At 44.4% G+C, this 17190-nt stretch overlaps 2 protein-coding genes across 2 annotated transcripts; both read left to right on the forward strand.

Moving 5' to 3' along the window:
* Window positions 1–71: 71 nt before the first annotated feature.
* On the forward strand, window positions 72–8504 carry zgc:154093 (uncharacterized protein LOC777623 homolog). The gene is made up of 2 exons (XM_053423486.1): window positions 72–229; window positions 6171–8504. Exon 2 carries the CDS (start codon window positions 6660–6662, stop codon window positions 7587–7589), a length of 930 nt encoding a protein of 309 aa, XP_053279461.1. The 5' UTR covers window positions 72–229; window positions 6171–6659; the 3' UTR covers window positions 7590–8504.
* Window positions 8505–10006: 1502 nt separating this feature from the next.
* ercc2 (excision repair cross-complementation group 2) lies at window positions 10007–17190 on the forward strand. The gene is made up of 23 exons (XM_053423487.1): window positions 10007–10204; window positions 10831–10930; window positions 11249–11326; window positions 11420–11482; window positions 11644–11757; window positions 11871–11987; window positions 12207–12323; window positions 12569–12692; window positions 12844–12940; window positions 13032–13165; window positions 13260–13428; window positions 13551–13669; window positions 13879–13948; window positions 14214–14283; window positions 14460–14561; window positions 14760–14823; window positions 14957–15078; window positions 15371–15463; window positions 15682–15754; window positions 15943–16013; window positions 16275–16418; window positions 16508–16651; window positions 16790–17190. The coding sequence occupies exons 1-23, from the start codon at window positions 10200–10202 to the stop codon at window positions 16880–16882; spliced, it is 2283 nt and encodes a 760-aa protein (XP_053279462.1). The 5' UTR covers window positions 10007–10199; the 3' UTR covers window positions 16883–17190.

Here is a 17190-nt window from a genome sequence, read left to right on the forward strand (position 1 = left end):
TCGTACATTGTCCCAGCACGTGTTCAGAGCTGATCTTATTTTGAAAGTCCTCCCTGGATCCGCATGGTGCTCAGCGGTGCTGACCTGACTCTCTCGGTCCTGACTCTCAGACTCGTCCCTCTGAGCTGGAGGCTGGTGGCTCCTACTTTCTCCGTCAGTGATAATCAGACACTAAGAGGTTTACCTGCTCCGAGGCAGAGGAGCGAGCCTCTGTTCACCAGGACTTCAGGTAAATATCACACATTTAAAAGGTGTTGGCTCTTTTGGTTCGTGGTGCTGTTTGCTCGCTGGCCTCTTTCTACCTGTTGAATAGATCTATTGTTTTCTATTATGTGAGAAAGTGACCAGTGTGTTGGAGAACATGAGGATTCCCTCTGGGTTCAATGTGTGGTGCAGAGGAAAGAAACACATTTAAATATGAACACATTTTATTCTCATTCAGACAGAACATTTCTACAGCTTCAAGTAACACGATGGGTTTTATTTTGTCTCAGTCAATTTGACTTGTTGGTGAAACGAGTGATTCCTGCTCGTCTGTGAGAATACTTCAGTTTAGTTTCTACTGGGATCCAGTCCAGTGTGTGATGGTTCCCCTGGGAGAAAACTGTTGGAAAATGTGGACATGTTGTGAAATCAGCTCCAGTGAGTCGGAGCTGCAGGAGTGAGTGTTACCTGCTCTGCTCCTGGTGTAAGCTGCTGTCTGTGGCAGGAGGTCACAGCTCTCAGTGGGGAGGTGACCTGCTGCCACACACCAGCTCAGACTTACTGTTGATGCAACTGTGTTTTGGAAAAGCCTCCATAGAAATCAGAGGGTTGGGAGGCTCCATCATCAGAGCTAATTTATCTAGACTGAAATTCAATGTGCTGTAGTGTCCCCTGTTGTTTATTATGATGATATTGTGGATCAGTCCAGGAAAGGAAAGGTTTGGTTTGCTCCTCAGTCTCCAAGAGGACAGAGCTGATCTCAGAGCTGCTGTTACACAACACACACAGGGAGAGAGGGAGTTAACCTCTGTACTTTGATTCACTCTTCAACTCTTCAACTCTCTGTCTCCTGCTCTTTCTGCATCAGTTGTGCTCAGAGTCAGTTTTAGTTTTACAGTCGATCACGTTCTTTTATGTCCACACCTTGTTAGAGATGCACCACAGCTGGTTAATGGCTGTACTGGTTGTTCACTTGAGGCTCCTCGTTACCTTCAGCAGACACAGAACTGTAGATGTGTTGTGTTGTGAATCCTCACAGTCAAATCATCTACAGGACAAACACAGGCAGCTTTACATTCATGGTCAAAACAAGCGGATTAGCAGACAAACACACAACTTGTTGGTCCACTGTCGCCTGCTGTGCGCACTCACACATGACGCAAGGGTGATGATAACAATGGAGGGAAGGCGGTGCGTTCAGGCGTGCTCCCTCCAGCTTGTGGCTCCTGCAGAAGATGACAGTGGTGGCTGCTCCTCTGTGGTCTGCAGTGAACGCAGCCTGAGAGCAGAAACAGATGTTCCCTCTGCAGCCTCAGACTGGGGCTGATTGCATCATCACCCAAATCCCAGTTTCCAGGAAGGTGATGCACAGACGAGAGAAGCTGTTTCCTTCTTTATTACCTCAAGTGGGATTTGACGTTGTCATGTGTGGGAAGTGACATGTTTCTGTTTGTTCTTCTCTTCTTCTGTTGGAGACTTTAGATTTGGTTTTAGGGTTAAAGGTCGACTGTGTTAAGGTTAATGATACTTTAATGTTTTGGGGGGAGCTTCAGTGATTGAAGGACAGATTCAGTTTGTGTGTGACTGACAAACAGAACAGATCGAGGAATTTTAACGACTGGATGATAAGAAAACATTGATGCTGGAAGCTTCCAATATAGAGCCAATAGGACATTGTATATGGCTAAATTGTGTGTGTGTTAAAAATGAGGCCACATTTTAAGGTTAGCATGAGGTTCTGGGTAAAAGTGAGATTGTCTTGAGCGTAAAGTAAGTTGTGTTTCCAAGAAGTAAATGTTGGTTGGTTGTTGGTTCTGTAAATCTAGCTTATCTCTTATTGTTTAATTGACATAGAAATGTAAAATTCACAGTGAGTCAAAATCTGTTAGAACCAGTTTGTATAGTTCTATTATTTGTGACCCAGCTCATATAAACTACCACACAGACCTGAATGTGAGTGTATCACATAGACGAGTGAAAACTTGCTCTACTGAGCCAAACAAGCTGAAACAGAGTCACACCATTCAAATAGAAAAAAACACAAACACACACATACTAAAAATAATAACAGTGTCCAGTATGAAGTGAATAAACAGACCTGGTAGATATAAATACCTGAATGTCTGTTTAAACAGTGTGAGTGTGGTTTTGTGAGTTTTTGGTGATTGTATTTGGTCACATATGAAATTAAAGAACAATCTGCTCCTCATTACTCGGCTGGAAACTCAGCTGAGGTTTGTCTCTCCTGCACCAGTCCACACAAATTACAGTTCTCTGACAATGCAAATAAAACAAACAAATGTTGCTCTGTGGCTCATAAGAGTGAAAACAGGAGAGTTTGTTAATTTAGTAACTGTGGCCTCATAGTGCTTCTGTTTTTAAATTAAATCATCTTCTCGTCTAATTAAAAACAATGTGACTTATCAACAATCTTTGATAATCCATAAACCAGAATATTATTCAAGTACTGTCTTGGAAAATTCTTCTTCTTAAGTCATCATATAGTTTAAATACTCTTTATTTTCATTCATTGATTTGTCTGATATTAGTAAAGAATGTCCACCACGACTCCTCAGAGCTCAAGGTGACCTTGTCCTAATGCTGAGGATTAAAACCAGTTATTCAAATTACCTCTGATTTAACAATGCAGCACAATAAGACAAATGATAGAAAATCTGTGAGAAGCAGATACTGGAAAGATTTTTCTAGAACCCATCAGATGACTCAGCCTGTTTTCCAGAGGAGGTAAATCCATTCAAGGACTTCTTCCCCTTGTAGATAAGTGAGATGTAACCTGTGATTCAGGGACTTTACGCTTCAGGCTGAAGGAGGTCGGGGGTGGGGCGACAGACACTCCGATTTATGACTCACTTTTCCTTATTTGGACGAACTATTCCTTTAAAGAGATAACTCCCCACCTTTTTAATCCTCTGAGTCAATAATTCATCGATGAGAAATAATCAGTGTTGAAACTCGTCTGTCTCCGCCCGTCTGAACCAGTTCAGACTGGTTCTGTGGGTTGTAATGGCTTCAGCAGTGACGCCCCCCCCCCCCTTTTCGTTAGACGTGATGGTTTGTTAACGCAGCGGCTGCTCGATTCACTTGTTCCACTTCTTTGCTGCATAAATAGAGTTTGTATTGTTTTTCTTTGTGAGAGTTAAATGAGTTAATGTCTCATTTTTATGAGTCTCCGTGGCTGAAATGAGACTGAACTGTTTTAGATCTGGTCTTTAATAACCTGTGGTCCAGACGTTTCTACCGTCAGACGGAGAGAATCTGTTTTCTGTCCCATTGGGGACGATGGAGGTCTCTGGATGAGGGTGACAGACAAAGAGAGATTTAAAGTTAGACTGAGGTTCAGCCTTTTAGAACCAGTTTGACACGACAACCAGTGATGGAGTCTCAGTGGTTTTATTATTATGAGTCTCCCTCATAATAATAAACCCAGAGTGATCCAAACTGATCCCTTATCTGAACCTCCTCTCTTGCTCAAGGACACTTTGCCATGTGGACTGGAGACGCTGGGGATCAAACCACCAAACGTCCATCAGCCACAGTCGTCCTCCTCTATTAGAGACAGTGTCCAGGAGTCTGAGCTGCGTGTGCTGATATCTTCAGATTAAAGTAGCAGGAGAATCTCTTGGTCCAGGACATGTTCACATCTATATCTGATCCCAGAGCTGTGTCTCCTCTGAGCTGATTGCAACACATGAACAGTATAAATGTCTCAAACGTAGCCTGAAGCTTCACTCGCTCCCCAGTTAAATCCTGCTGGGACAGTTCCTGAGAACTGAACTGGGATGACTCACTTGACTTTTGTTCCAACTCTGAAGTCGGTTTTATCTTAAAGCATCAAAAGTTCCTGAGATCTGACGAAAGCTGTAATGAAATCTGTGTCTGTCTGTATTTAACATTCAGTCAAACACTATAAACACCAGTAATATCAACACTTTATCACAATATCAATACTTCACTTCATTTTTGATTTAAATGATTTATTAACATTATGATAATACGAGCACCCTCAGCACAGTGATGGTGAAAATCAGATCCTCCCACTGCCCAGGTTTCTGAAGCTTTATAGGTTCAGGACAATTTAGTTTTTGTCTTTGTAGTTTAGACTAAAACACACTTAATCCGTCTTGATACAAAAATATAAAGACGTTATAATAATAATAATAAACTTTATTTGTGTAGCACCTTTCAAACAAGAGATGCTGCTCAAAGTGCTTCACATACAATAAAGATACAAGTTAAAACATGTTAAAATTACATTAAAGTAACAGAAGAAATCAAAGAAATAAATTTATTTCGTTCAGAGCCTCGTGTGGACGGAGGAGAACCTCATTCAATCCTGAGTGAGAAGATAAAGTATCTCTCAGGACACAGCTCGAGTTGTTTCCCTGAGAAGGAGCTGGAATCTGTCGTCTGGTCCCAGAACAAACTCCCAGAGGAGTTTTTAGAGCTGGAGCCGAACAACAGGGAGAGAAAATCAAACTCACTTTTTAAACTGTACGACTTTGATCACTTTGAAAAACACAATCTCGTTTTGACTTCATTTGACCTTAAGCAACAAATCTTCAACTTTAGCCTCAGAAACATAGATAAAGTGTTGTTGTGTGTCTGCAGCTCCTCTGTGTGTGACTGTGTGTGTCTGTGTGTGACTGTGTGTGAACGTTCACTGTTCAGACGCCTTCGTGACCGAGACACAAGTATTTTGGCTGGAAACTCTTTCTGCTCATTTTATTATTATTTCTTCAGACAAAATAGTTTAACTAGTAAAAATGAAGCTGTGAAATCTTTTCTAAACTCAATAAAACACTTGAAATGTAAACGTGTCAGACATGAGAGATAAAAGATTTAAAGATAAAGATTTAACACTGGACACAGAACTCCTTCAGAACCACAGGATCTAGACTCAGTGAACAATCAGAGAAACATCTTTCCACAGATCTTTGGTTTGGACTGACAGTAAATAAAGATGGCTCCTCCCACTTCCAGACATGAAGCCAGAATATCTCGATCTGAACGATGACATCGTGCTCAGATGACGTCTGGTAAAAACCACGGGGACATTTAGGACGGGGATGGATCACATGACCTGTGTGTCATCCCATAATTCAGTGTTTGTGTCAGGACGGAGACTTTAAGACTTTGTGGGTGAGAACAGGCTGAGTCCTGAGTCCTGAGTCCTGAGTCCTGAGTCCTGAGTCCTGAGTCCTGAGTCCTGAGTCCTGAGTCCTGAGTCCTGAGTCCTGAGTCCTGAGTCCTGAGTCCTGAGTCCTGAAGGTTTTTAAACCAACAATTTCCTCGGCAGTAATTTGTGTCTCCACTGACGACGCTGTGGCTCAGTGGGAATGTGGGTTCCCCCCCCCAATGTGGGTCCCCCCCCCCCCCCCCCGTCCTCAGGTCGGAGGGACAGACAGACCCCTCCAGCAACACTCAGGATTCCTGGAGTGTTTTTCATCATATGTCCTGAAGCTCAGAGGAGAAGCCTGTAAATCTCCCCCCCCCCCCCACCTCCTCTCCCCCCTACCTCCTCTCCCCCCCTGCCTCCTCTCTCCCCTGACTCCTCTCCCCCCTGTCTCCTCTCTCCCCCCTGCCTCCTCTCCCCCCTGCCTCCTCTCCCCCCTGCCTCCTCTCTTCCCCTGCCTCCTCTCCCCCCCCTGTCTCCTCTCTCCCCCCTGCCTCCTCTCCCCCCTGCCTCCTCTCCCCCCTGCCTCCTCTCCCCCCCCTGCCTCCTCTCTCCCCCTGTCTCCTCTCTCCCCTGCCTCCTCTCCCCCCCTGCCTCCTCTCCCCCCCTGCCTCCTCTCTCTCCCCCCCTGCCTCCTCTCCCCCCCTGCCTCCTCTCCCCCCTGCCTCCTCTCTCCCCCTGCCTCCTCTCCCACTCGCTTCTCCTCCCTCCCTCTCTTGGTCTCTCTCAGCCTCTTTCTGACTCTCGTGTTCTCTCTGGTTTCTCCTCACAGATCTCCAGTGTTTTGAAGTCACATTCCTGAGGAGGACTGACCCGACAGCAGCTCTTCATCCCTTTTGTGTGACGGCTGACGAACAGGAGGGTTTGATGCTCGGAGGAGAGGAGGCCTCAGTGTCTGGTTGGACATGGCTTGTCTGTGTGTGAGAAGAAGACAGAGGGAGCTGATCTGAGGTCAAGGCCTTCGTCTTCTCCCCCGAGTCACATGGCAGCGTGAGGCACAGCCCTGGGTTGCTATCGCTACTGACCGACCTAAATACTTGTGTCCTGACTGGGAGGAGCCACAGACTGGATCCCTCAGCAGAGAACCCACAGATCTTCAAGTCGAGCTGTTGACAGTGTTTTGGTTCTAATCACCCTGAGAAAGTGACTCCCTCCCACCCGCCCAGTGTCCGACCCTCTGAACCCGAGGAGCCGGAAAACAAGCACACACTCTTTTCTCTGGAGAAACTGGTTCAACTCCCGTCGACTCATCGGAGACAAAATGCCGGCGAAGACGCCAATTTACCTCAAAACGACGACTCCCAAGAAAGGAAAGAGGCTGAAGCTGCGAGACGTCCTCTCAGGGGACATGATCAGCCCCCCGCTGGGGGACGTCCGGCACAGTGCTCACGTGGGTCCTGAAGGACGAGGCATGTTTGGAGATGTGAGTTTCCTCCAGGGGAAGATGGACATGCTGCCGTCTCTGAGCCGGACGCCAAACGGCCACGCACGCTCGCACAGCGTGGAGAGACACCTGGACGACGACAAACAGGACTCACACAACTACGCCTACAACGGTTTCCATTACCAGCACACCTGCACCGGGCTGCTGAAGACCACCATCTCCATGCCCGTCTTCATCTCCCACGAACAGGCGCCACCCAAACCCCCACGCCTCCACCTGGACGACCCCTCCCCTCCCTCCCTGCCCCCGCAGCAGCTCCACTTCCAGCTCCATCAGCAGCCGACGGAGACGAGCCACAGACAGGCCAACGGCTTCGATCACACAGACAACAACGTCCAGCAGCACCCGACTCTGTCGCTCTGTGAGAATGGCGTGGTGGGACGTTTGGCATCAGAGCCCTGCCGAGACATCTCCCTGTCCCCCGCCATCCGCAGGCTCGTCCCCTCCTCTGGCTCCTTCTCAGAGGTGTCCTCTGAGGACTCCATGTCAGAAACCTGTGGGCCGCTGGACGTCCGCCGGGGCCTCAGTCTGGACTCTGACGCCGGCCTGAGCAACGAGGACCTGAGGAGCGAACGCAGCGAGTCTCCGTGCGCTGCCTTTCATCCGGCCGCTCCATCAGACTCGCCTGACGCGTCCCACTCTGGGTCTTTGGCGGGTCTGGACCTGGACCTGGGTCCATCCATCCTGGAGGACGTGCTGGGCATCATGGACCGATACAAGACCACAGACAACCGCTGCGAGCTGTGAAACAAACATTAATGTAATATACAGATATTTTTATATATATGGTTTAATATATCCTGAAACCTTTGTGTAGAGACTAAAGGAGGAGAAGGACGGAGGAATGGGAAATGTAAGGTGGAAAAAATGTCTTCTTTGAGAAGCTTGACAGCTGAGGTCAAAGGTAATGAAAGACTGGAGGAGGCATGTGGACGTTATCGTTAAGTGCTGGTACGTTACTGACAGGACAACAGGCTGGACCTCAGCAGCCGACGTCCAGACTCAGAAACTTTCAGAGAGCAGCAGCACAGTCGCCTTGTTAGAGCTGTGGACACATTCCTCTCTCTGGACACGTATCAGCCACTGTCCACTTCATATCTTGTTAACTGTCGGCGGAGTCGGATATAAATCTGATAAACTGACTCAGGGGGAAAATGGGAGAAATTATATTGAGGAGCAGCGGGACTCACTCGTCTGTGACTCACTCGTCTGTGGTGGAAGCTGCAGCAGATATTAAACGACACATGTTCAGTTACTTTCAGCCGAACTGAAGAAAACATAGTTTTATGCTGTAAGTCGTTTTCTGTCCGGACTCATTTCGCTGCTTCAAGTGGTGAATTTAGGTCTGGATACAAATTTCCTCACTGTTTCTCCTTAAATTCAGATGAAGATTTAAGTTTCACTGGTCTGAGATCAGACGTGTCAGCAGCCGACTACTTTGTTCTCGTAGTTAAACTAATAAAAAAGTTAAAGTGTAATGAAAAGTGCTGCTTCGTAGATCGTGTTGAGAAACTGGTCCTTTTAAAACACGTGTCCATGTTGTGGCTCCGTGTCACAGTCACTGTCTGCATCTCTATCACAGTAGCCTAATATTCAAATGTCATTTATGATGAATGTATATGTCACTGTACATGTATGAATAAAGGGTTCATATGAAAGAAATGCTTTGGATTCATGAACAGTTCTACACACACACACACACATACACATACACATACACAAACATAGTTGTAGTTGAGGAATCACTTTCCCATGCACCAGCAGATTGAAGCAATTGTCGTTCCTGCTGGGTCTATCCTCTGGGGACCTGTGGGTAAAGCTGAGGCCCCACATACACGGGACACGTCCATTATCCCATAATATCCCCGGGTCCCAGAAACCGATCCTTGTTTCTGTACTGAATGTAAACTGAATTCATAGAAAAGATATATTATTAAACTTGTGATAACTTCGCTCACAAGTTTATTAAAATACCTGGTGTTTTCCTCCATTCTAAAATCATTTTACTGTAAGTATTATAAATTAAACATACATATTACATTACTCTCATCACTTGTTTAAACCACGTTGTTTGTTTGTTGGTCTTACTATACATAAACTGTTCAGGATGAAAGTCCAGTCCATAAAAATGCTGAACGTGACCAGTAGAGAGCAGCAAACATTTCCCTCACATGATCAGTTAATCCAGTTTTTATTCGGGTCAAAGAGAAGCTTTTAACAGAACTGAAAAAAATTGCTTAAATTCCTACCTTCTTATTGTGAAAGGATCAACCGGATGCGTAGTATGACTGCATTGACGCTACTTTTAATCTTGAAATTCGATCCAAGTCATTATCGACTCACTTTTCCCTCTGTTGCCCTCTAGCGGCCACAGAGTAGAACTGCAAGTTGTTGAATTAATAAAGTCATCGTTAATGCAGGTGGTTCCACTTCCTGTTTTCTACTTCAAAATAAGTTACCGGATGTTGAACAAACTGTACTGCATTTGCTTATTCTTTACTTAAACATTGGGGTGTAATTCAACGTTATCGCCACTGGATGGCGATAAACAGTCATTTTAGAAGCTCGAATGTTCTCAGCCTGGAACTGAGAAATACTGAATTATTAAAGATAGTTGATACATGATATTCTAGCACTTCCGGTCAATCATTTAAAAAAAGAAAAAAAAGTTAAACGGATGTTACACAAACTGTATTGTCTGTATTAACGCGATCTTTACTACTAAACAGAGGTGTAGTTTCATATTACGGCCACTGGATGGCGGTAAACAGTGATGATAAAACTCAATGTAGAACTCTAAAAATACAGAATTAGCTTTAGTGTGCGTGTGTGTGTCTTTGTGTGCGTGTGTATGTGTGTGTGTGTGTGTGTGTGTGTGTGTGTGTGTGTGTGTGTGTGTGTGGATGTGTGTGTGTGTGTGTGTTTGTGTTACAGAACTACAACACATCCCTCAAGCTGGCGTTAATGTAGACATGAGAGCAAAACTTCCGGTATAGACTTTTTAAATAAAAGCGCAACTAATATGGAGATGAAGATTATAAGATTCACTATTATTCATGACCATCATCATCATCATCATCATTATTATTATCTAGTAGTAGAGAAGTAACATTAGCATTAGCAGTGAAGTATTATTCAGCCTGTGGGGGCGGTAGACCCTCTTGCAGACTTTAATTGCAATAAATGATAAAAGAAGAAGAAGAAGAAGACGAAGAAGAAGAAGAAAGAGTAGAAGAAGAAATTAAAGGAGTGTGTCCCAGTTTCCATCGTATTTGGTTTCTTGTTGTTATTTATATTTATATATGATTTAAAGTCAGTTGAAGAAGAAGAGGAAGAGGAAGAGGAAGCTGCACCAACATGAAGTGAGTGTTTGATGATAACACAAAGAGAAGAGAAGCCTCAGTTCGCTTCTCACTGATGAGTTAAATAACAACGATCTGACATTAAACTGAAATAAAGCAGCAGCTGCAGTTTATTCAAGTGATTCGAACAGTTCACTGTCAACATGTGTTCGTGTTGTTAGAAGCAACAGAGTTAGCCTCCATTAGCTTAGCATCATACACTTCATACACATGTGAGGCTCCTACATCTGCAAATATAAATATATCCTTAAGTTATAGTTACAATATAAACCCTTTAAATCACGTGACACCGGGATTTAGCTCTAAAGCCTCAACTATTTTCTGATAAATTCACATGTGGATCTCAAACAACACATCAAATACAATAACATATTTATTTGAATTGGTCAATCCCTCATTTATCCACCATGTCTGATGCTTATTCAGGTCCAGGTTTCATTATTCATTATTTCATCTTGATTTATTGTCCTACGAGAAGCAATTGAAGTGTCAATAAATTAACTTGCTGGTTAATTTTAAACTGAATCATCAGAAGTTTTCTGTCGTCCTTCAATCCAGTGATTGAATATGAAGCTGTTAGTTGTGAAGGTTTGAAGTTTCGTGACGTTTCACTCGTTTGGTTTCAGGCTCAACATCGAGGGTCTGCTGGTGTATTTTCCATATGACTACATTTACCCTGAGCAGTACTCCTACATGCTGGAGCTGAAGAGGACTCTGGACGCTAAGGTGAGTTTCTCTCACTTTATTCTCCAGGATTAAAATGTGTTGGAGGTGAATAGTTGATGTTGTCGTTACAACCTGTCGATCAGAGCTGGTTCGTGACTCAGCATGTTAATACTGTTTGTTTTCTAAGTGGACAGGTCACATGACTTTAAACCTCGCTCACATGTTCTTATCTATGTTCAAAGTTAGTGTTGGTCAGGCCTCTATGGAGTTTGTGTCTGACAGCAGCTAATGGGACTGGGACCAGAGTTTGAATGAATCTCTTGTTATTTTCTGTTTGCATCACAGAAAACAGTGTGGTGACCTGTTGTTTGTCTTCAGGGTCATGGAGTCCTGGAGATGCCGTCAGGAACAGGGAAGACGATCTCTCTGCTGTCGCTCATCGTCGCCTATCAAAGAGTGAGTTTACTTTCTGTCTCTCCGGCCTCTGGGGCTTTCAGGCCGTGCTGCAGACACAGACAAACACAGTAATGTTCCTGTTCTCTCCCTCAGGCCTTTCCTTTGGAAGTGACCAAATTAATTTACTGCTCCAGAACAGTTCCAGAGATCGAGAAGGTGAGTCGGAGTCGAGTGACATCACTCAGCTCAAAATGATTCATTCATCTCAGTTGTCAAACTGTCTCCATTGCTCAGACATTCAGTCAGTTGAACAGTAGAAAGCTGATTCTTCACAAATCCTCTCAACTTGTCATGTGTTTGATCCTCGCTCTGATCAGGTGGTGGAGGAGCTGAGGAAACTGATCGAGTATTATTGCAAGGAAACTGGAGAAAGCAACAACTTCCTGGCTCTGGCTCTTTCCTCCAGGAAGAACCTCTGCATCCACCCGGAGGTAGGAACACTCACATGTTGTCAGATAAGGATTTCAGGGTCAAGGTCTCTCTAGATTTAGAGAAGTGGGCTTTGTGTCCTTGACCGTGACCTGGATCTTCTGCTTTCCTCTAGGTGAGTGCTCTGCGCTTCGGTAAGGAGGTGGACGGGAGGTGCCACAGTCTGACGGCCTCGTACATCCGGGCTCAACGCCACAGCGACCCCGAGCTGCCCGCCTGTCGCTTCTATGAGGTGAGAAGTCACGTGACTCCTTCTGATTCAGAGCAGCAGCTGTTTTAAAAAAAATATGAATTGCAACACCTAATACCTTTTTTTTAGCACAAGTTATAAAAGTTAACTTGTATGTATATATATTATTCTTTGCTTAAAACCTGATGACTTTACTTAAATGTCACGACAGACGTGACACTAGGAAGTGACTGTTTCTGCTGCTGTGGTTTGTTCCTGCAGGAGTTCGATGCCGTCGGCCGACAGGTGCCTCTTCCGCCTGGCGTCTACAACCTGGACGACCTGAAGGACTTTGGCAAGAGGAAAGGCTGGTGCCCGTATTATCTGGCTCGATACTCAGTACGTTGCACTTCACAGATTTACAAACATGATGCGTTCAGCCTGGTGTTTTGTCAAAGTATTTACTGGATGGATTTATATATTTGGTTAGACTGAAAACAAATACACTTCTTTTATAGGACAGTCTGATTGAATTAACACATTACTCTGCATTTTCCAACTGCATTATATTTATTACAGTTGAAAGATAAAGGTAAATTTGCTTTTAGTTGTTAAAAACATTTCTCTGTCTTCCTTCCCTTCAGATCCTGCACGCCAACATCGTGGTGTACAGCTACCACTACCTGCTGGACCCGAAGATCGCCGACCTCGTGTCCAAGGAACTCTGCAAGAAATCTATTGTGGTGTTTGATGAGGCTCATAATATCGGTGAGGGACTCGAATACAACTTTGTCTAATCTAATTCATTTATAATCATATCCTTGTTACCACAAAAACACTGATCATTTATCACAATTGTCTTTATGTTAATTCTTGTAAATGTATTTTAATTGGACCTCTTCTCTCCCTCGCTCTTCAGACAACGTGTGTATCGACGCCATGAGTGTGAACATCACCAGACGCACACTCGACCGCTGCCAGACCAACGTGGACACGCTGCAGACGACCATTGAGAAGTGAGAGTCTGTTAGAGGCCGGACGCTCTGATCCCTTCAGGTCTCGTGTTGTGTCCCACATCTGAATCCAGGCTGCTCCTGTTTCTGACAGGATCAAGGAGACGGACACGGCCAAGCTGAGGGAGGAGTACAGGCGCCTGGTGGAGGGGCTGAAGAACGCCAACGTGGCCCGGGAGACCGACGTCTACCTCTCAAATCCAGTGTTACCAGATGAAATTCTTAAAGGTTCATATTTCGTTATTCATTCTATTCTTTCATTTTGCTGATTTAAAAAAACACAAAAAGTAAAAGTTAACGTTGCTCCCTCCTGTTTTCTCAGAGGCAGTTCCTGGGTCTATTCGCACAGCCGAGCACTTTGTGGGATTCTTGAGGCGTTTCCTGGAATATCTGAAGTCCCGTCTGAGGGTCCAGCACGTGGTCCAGGAGAGCGCCCCCCAGTTCCTCAAAGACATCTTCGACAAAGTCTGCATCGACCGGAAACCTCTGAGGTCAGCCTCGGCCACAACAACACTCTGAAAATGAAATTGCATAAGTCATTTTTCGTTCCCCCCCCCTTGTAACTGGTCCTCGCTCCATCGTCTCTGACCTGTGACCCTCTGTGTGTCTCCAGGTTCTGTGCAGAGCGGCTGCAGTCGTTGTTACGAACTCTGGAGATCGCAGACATCGCCGACTTCTCAGCTGTGACTCTCATCTCTAACTTTGCTACCCTGGTCAGCACCTACAGCCAAGGTACAAACACACAACTGCTCTCCAATCAGCCACTGAACCAACACTGTGTGAGTGCTGCTGCTGTTTTAAGGGGGGTAACTGACCCTCACAGTTATTTAATCAAAAACAATAAGTCAGCTTAGTAAAACTTTGTTCTGTCAGTTTAAAATCCTCTCAGCTGCTTCTGGTGATAAACTTCTTTAACTCTTTGGTTCTCTCTGTATCTGAAGGTTTCACCATCATCATCGAGCCGTTTGAGGACAGAACTCCGACCATCGCAAACCCTGTTCTGCACTTCAGGTGAGGTGGAGCTGCAGCGGTTATCATTTGGAAATATTAATAATTTGTCTTTTTGATGTCATCTTCATTGTCGAACTCACCTAAATAAGTAAATTAAAAGTTATTATAGGTTTTAGTTCTTGGTGATTTGATTACACACTTCTTGACTGCTTCATAATAAAAGACTATTGACATGGTTTGTATGTTTTACCAATGACTCAATCACCATAATGTTACCTAATGTGGTGATAGAGGAGAATCTCACAGTCTCTATTTGCTCTCTCAGCTGCATGGATCCGTCTATAGCCATCAAACCTGTTTTTCAGAGGTTTCAGTCGGTCGTCATCACCTCAGGGGTGAGTTGGATTCTTCTGTCTCTGTCTTTGCAGTTTCCTCTTCTTGCTCAAAGGCTTTTCAAAGTACCTGCTTCATTTCTTCTTCCTCCCTCCTGCCTCTAAACTGATAGTAGGTCACACCTCTGTCACGTGCACAAGTCAGTGAATAATCATGTCTTCCTTGTGTTTGTCCTCAGACTCTCTCTCCACTGGACATCTATCCCAAAATCCTGGACTTCCGCCCTGTTACTGTGGCGTCCTTCACCATGACACTAGCACGGACCTGCCTCTGTCCCCTGGTGTGTATCTGCACTCAGACACAAACACGTTCACTGTGACGCCTCCAGTGGATTTTTAAAAAGATCAAAAGTTTAAAAGAGTTTCACAGAAAACATCCTCGAGCATTTGCACAAACTCAATCATATCATTTCATTATTTGAACCCATATCGATGCTTTTCAGTCACGTTCTTTTTCTTCTTCTCTCTGGTTTGATTAGATCGTTGGAAGAGGAAACGACCAGGTGGCCCTGAGCTCCAAGTTTGAGACCAGAGAAGACTTTGGTTTGTAGAAACGTCTCCAGCTTTGTTTAAAAAAAAACAATTAAATACATTTAATTACAGCTTTGAATTAAATACTGATCCTTTTCTAGAACATAAAATATCAAAACGCATAATTTCTCCTTTTTGTTTCCAGCTGTGATTCGTAACTATGGCAACCTGCTTCTTGAGATGTCGGCCATTGTCCCCGACGGCATCGTGGCGTTTTTCGTGAGCTACATGTATATGGAGAATATAGTGGCATCTTGGTATGAACAGGTCAGTGTGTGAACAGACGCACCAGAGAGAGACTGGGAGGTCTGCCTGCTCTTTTAAACATGGATCTGATTCTGTCTCCTCTCTTATAAAGACATTATATATATATACATATTTAAGATATTTGCATCATTGAAATAGAAATGTCATGGTGTAAACAATCGTGTGGTTGTAAGTTGTGTAATTTTCAAAGCTTCACGGAGCAGACATTGTTTTTCCTTCTGTAATTCTCTCTTGTGACTGGTGGAGTTCACCTGTGTTTTCTCATTTGTGTTGTTTACATGTTTATTTGCAGGGAATCCTCGAGAACATCCAGAGAAACAAACTCATCTTCATCGAGACTCAGGATGCAGCAGAGACCAGCATGGCCCTGGAGAAATACCAGGAGGTCAGACACACACCTGGCCTCTTATTTAAATTAATTATTGTGATTCATTCAGTCAGATGTATTTGTGCTATCGTTGCCAAGATCATTTTGGTAAAAGCCTGTGATTGATCCATTTAGCTTCACCAGTGGATTAAGAGAAATCGCAGACTCATGGTGATAATTCATCTTCTGGTTTTGGGTCTTTTGACCTCTGACCTTTATCTGTTTCTGCTCTACAGGCTTGTGAGAACGGCCGAGGAGCCATCCTCCTGTCGGTGGCCAGAGGAAAAGTGTCTGAGGGAATCGACTTTGGTAAATGATCAGGAAGCTGCAGGTCACTGAGATGACTTCTGGATTGTGTAGAGATAAATTCAGTGACTAGATACAAAACAGGCAGTGTTACCATTTTCTTTATGGTTATACAGATTATGAATATACAACATTTAACCGTAAATTGAGAATTTGTTGAGATTTTAAATCTTGTTCTGTTCTTTCTTCAGTTCACCACTTTGGTCGGGCGGTCATCATGTTTGGAGTTCCTTATGTTTACACCCAGAGCCGCATTCTAAAGGTCAGAACTGTCACCGTGTGGCATCACATCCATATTTACCCATTTCTGATATTTCAGTAACAACATATATGAAATTAATGATTTAATTCTACCTTCTTGACTCAACACATTTTAAGGTTGGTTGATATCAGGATCAATCTTTGTTTAACAGTTGTGTGTTTTCCGATGTTCTAAATAACATCCGTCTCTTCAGTCTGACCATCGTCGCTCTGTCCATAGTTAGAGAATATGTTGTCCTGACTGACTGAGCTGGTGTTTCAGGCTCGACTGGAATACCTTCGGGATCAGTTTCAGATCAAAGAGAACGACTTCCTGACGTTCGATGCCATGCGGCACGCAGCTCAGTGTGTGGGCAGAGCCATCAGAGGCAAGACCGACTACGGACTCATGATCTTCGCTGACAAAGTGCGTGAGCTTTCTTCTCAGTCTGGATTTTTAATCCTCTGGATCAATATGGGATGATTGAAGCTGAAGTATCTCCTCCGTCTCCACAGCGTTACGCCCGAGCAGACAAACGTGGGAAGCTCCCTCGCTGGATTCAGGAGCACATCAGCGACGGCAGTCTGAACCTCACGGTGGACGAGGCCGTCAATCTCTCAAAGCACTTCCTCCGGCAGATGGCTCAGCCTTTCAGACAGGTAGGACTCACACATTTAGATTTTGTCTTTTAAATTAAGCAAAATAAACAATGTGTTTTTAATTAAATTCACCTGGAGCTGTGCAGACAACAGGACGATGAGCTGTCTCAGTGTCTCACACCCTCTCCCTGTCTCCAGGAGGACCAGCTGGGTCTGTCTCTGTTGACTTTCGAGCAGCTGCAGTCTGAGGAGATGCTGAAGAAAATCAGTCAGATCGCTCATCAGACTTAGAGGTGACATACACCCCATAATGTCACCACCAAGGCAACCGGTCAGTGGGCACTATGTTCCACTTGTAGAACTGATTCGTGAACCGAAGCTACAGTTTCCTGTCTTCAGAGTCAAATATAATGACAAAACAGAAGCTCCCACTTGGATCCATTTTAAGTATTGAGCCGTACAGTAAACTTTCTTCAATTGAATCTTCTTGTTTGTTTTCCCCCTGGTGGTCAAAGTGATTGGCCTATTTCCAGTTTGATTTAAGTTTCCCTTCATTTCCCTCATTAAAGAACACAGTGTTACCCGTTAGGAGAGGGGGG

Source organism: Pleuronectes platessa, chromosome 5, assembly GCF_947347685.1.
Source record: "Pleuronectes platessa chromosome 5, fPlePla1.1, whole genome shotgun sequence".
Taxonomy (NCBI): domain Eukaryota; kingdom Metazoa; phylum Chordata; class Actinopteri; order Pleuronectiformes; family Pleuronectidae; genus Pleuronectes; species Pleuronectes platessa.

Bases quoted from the DNA above. Each gene is read 5' to 3' on its own strand.
- zgc:154093 (XM_053423486.1), top strand. From the start codon at position 6,660: ATGCCGGCGAAGACGCCAATTTACCTCAAAACGACGACTCCCAAGAAA.
- ercc2 (XM_053423487.1), top strand. The intron at 15,755-15,942 runs GTAAATGATCAG...TTCTTTCTTCAG, and splicing joins GTCTGAGGGAATCGACTTTG to TTCACCACTTTGGTCGGGCG. The intron at 16,419-16,507 runs GTGCGTGAGCTT...CCGTCTCCACAG, and splicing joins TCATGATCTTCGCTGACAAA to CGTTACGCCCGAGCAGACAA.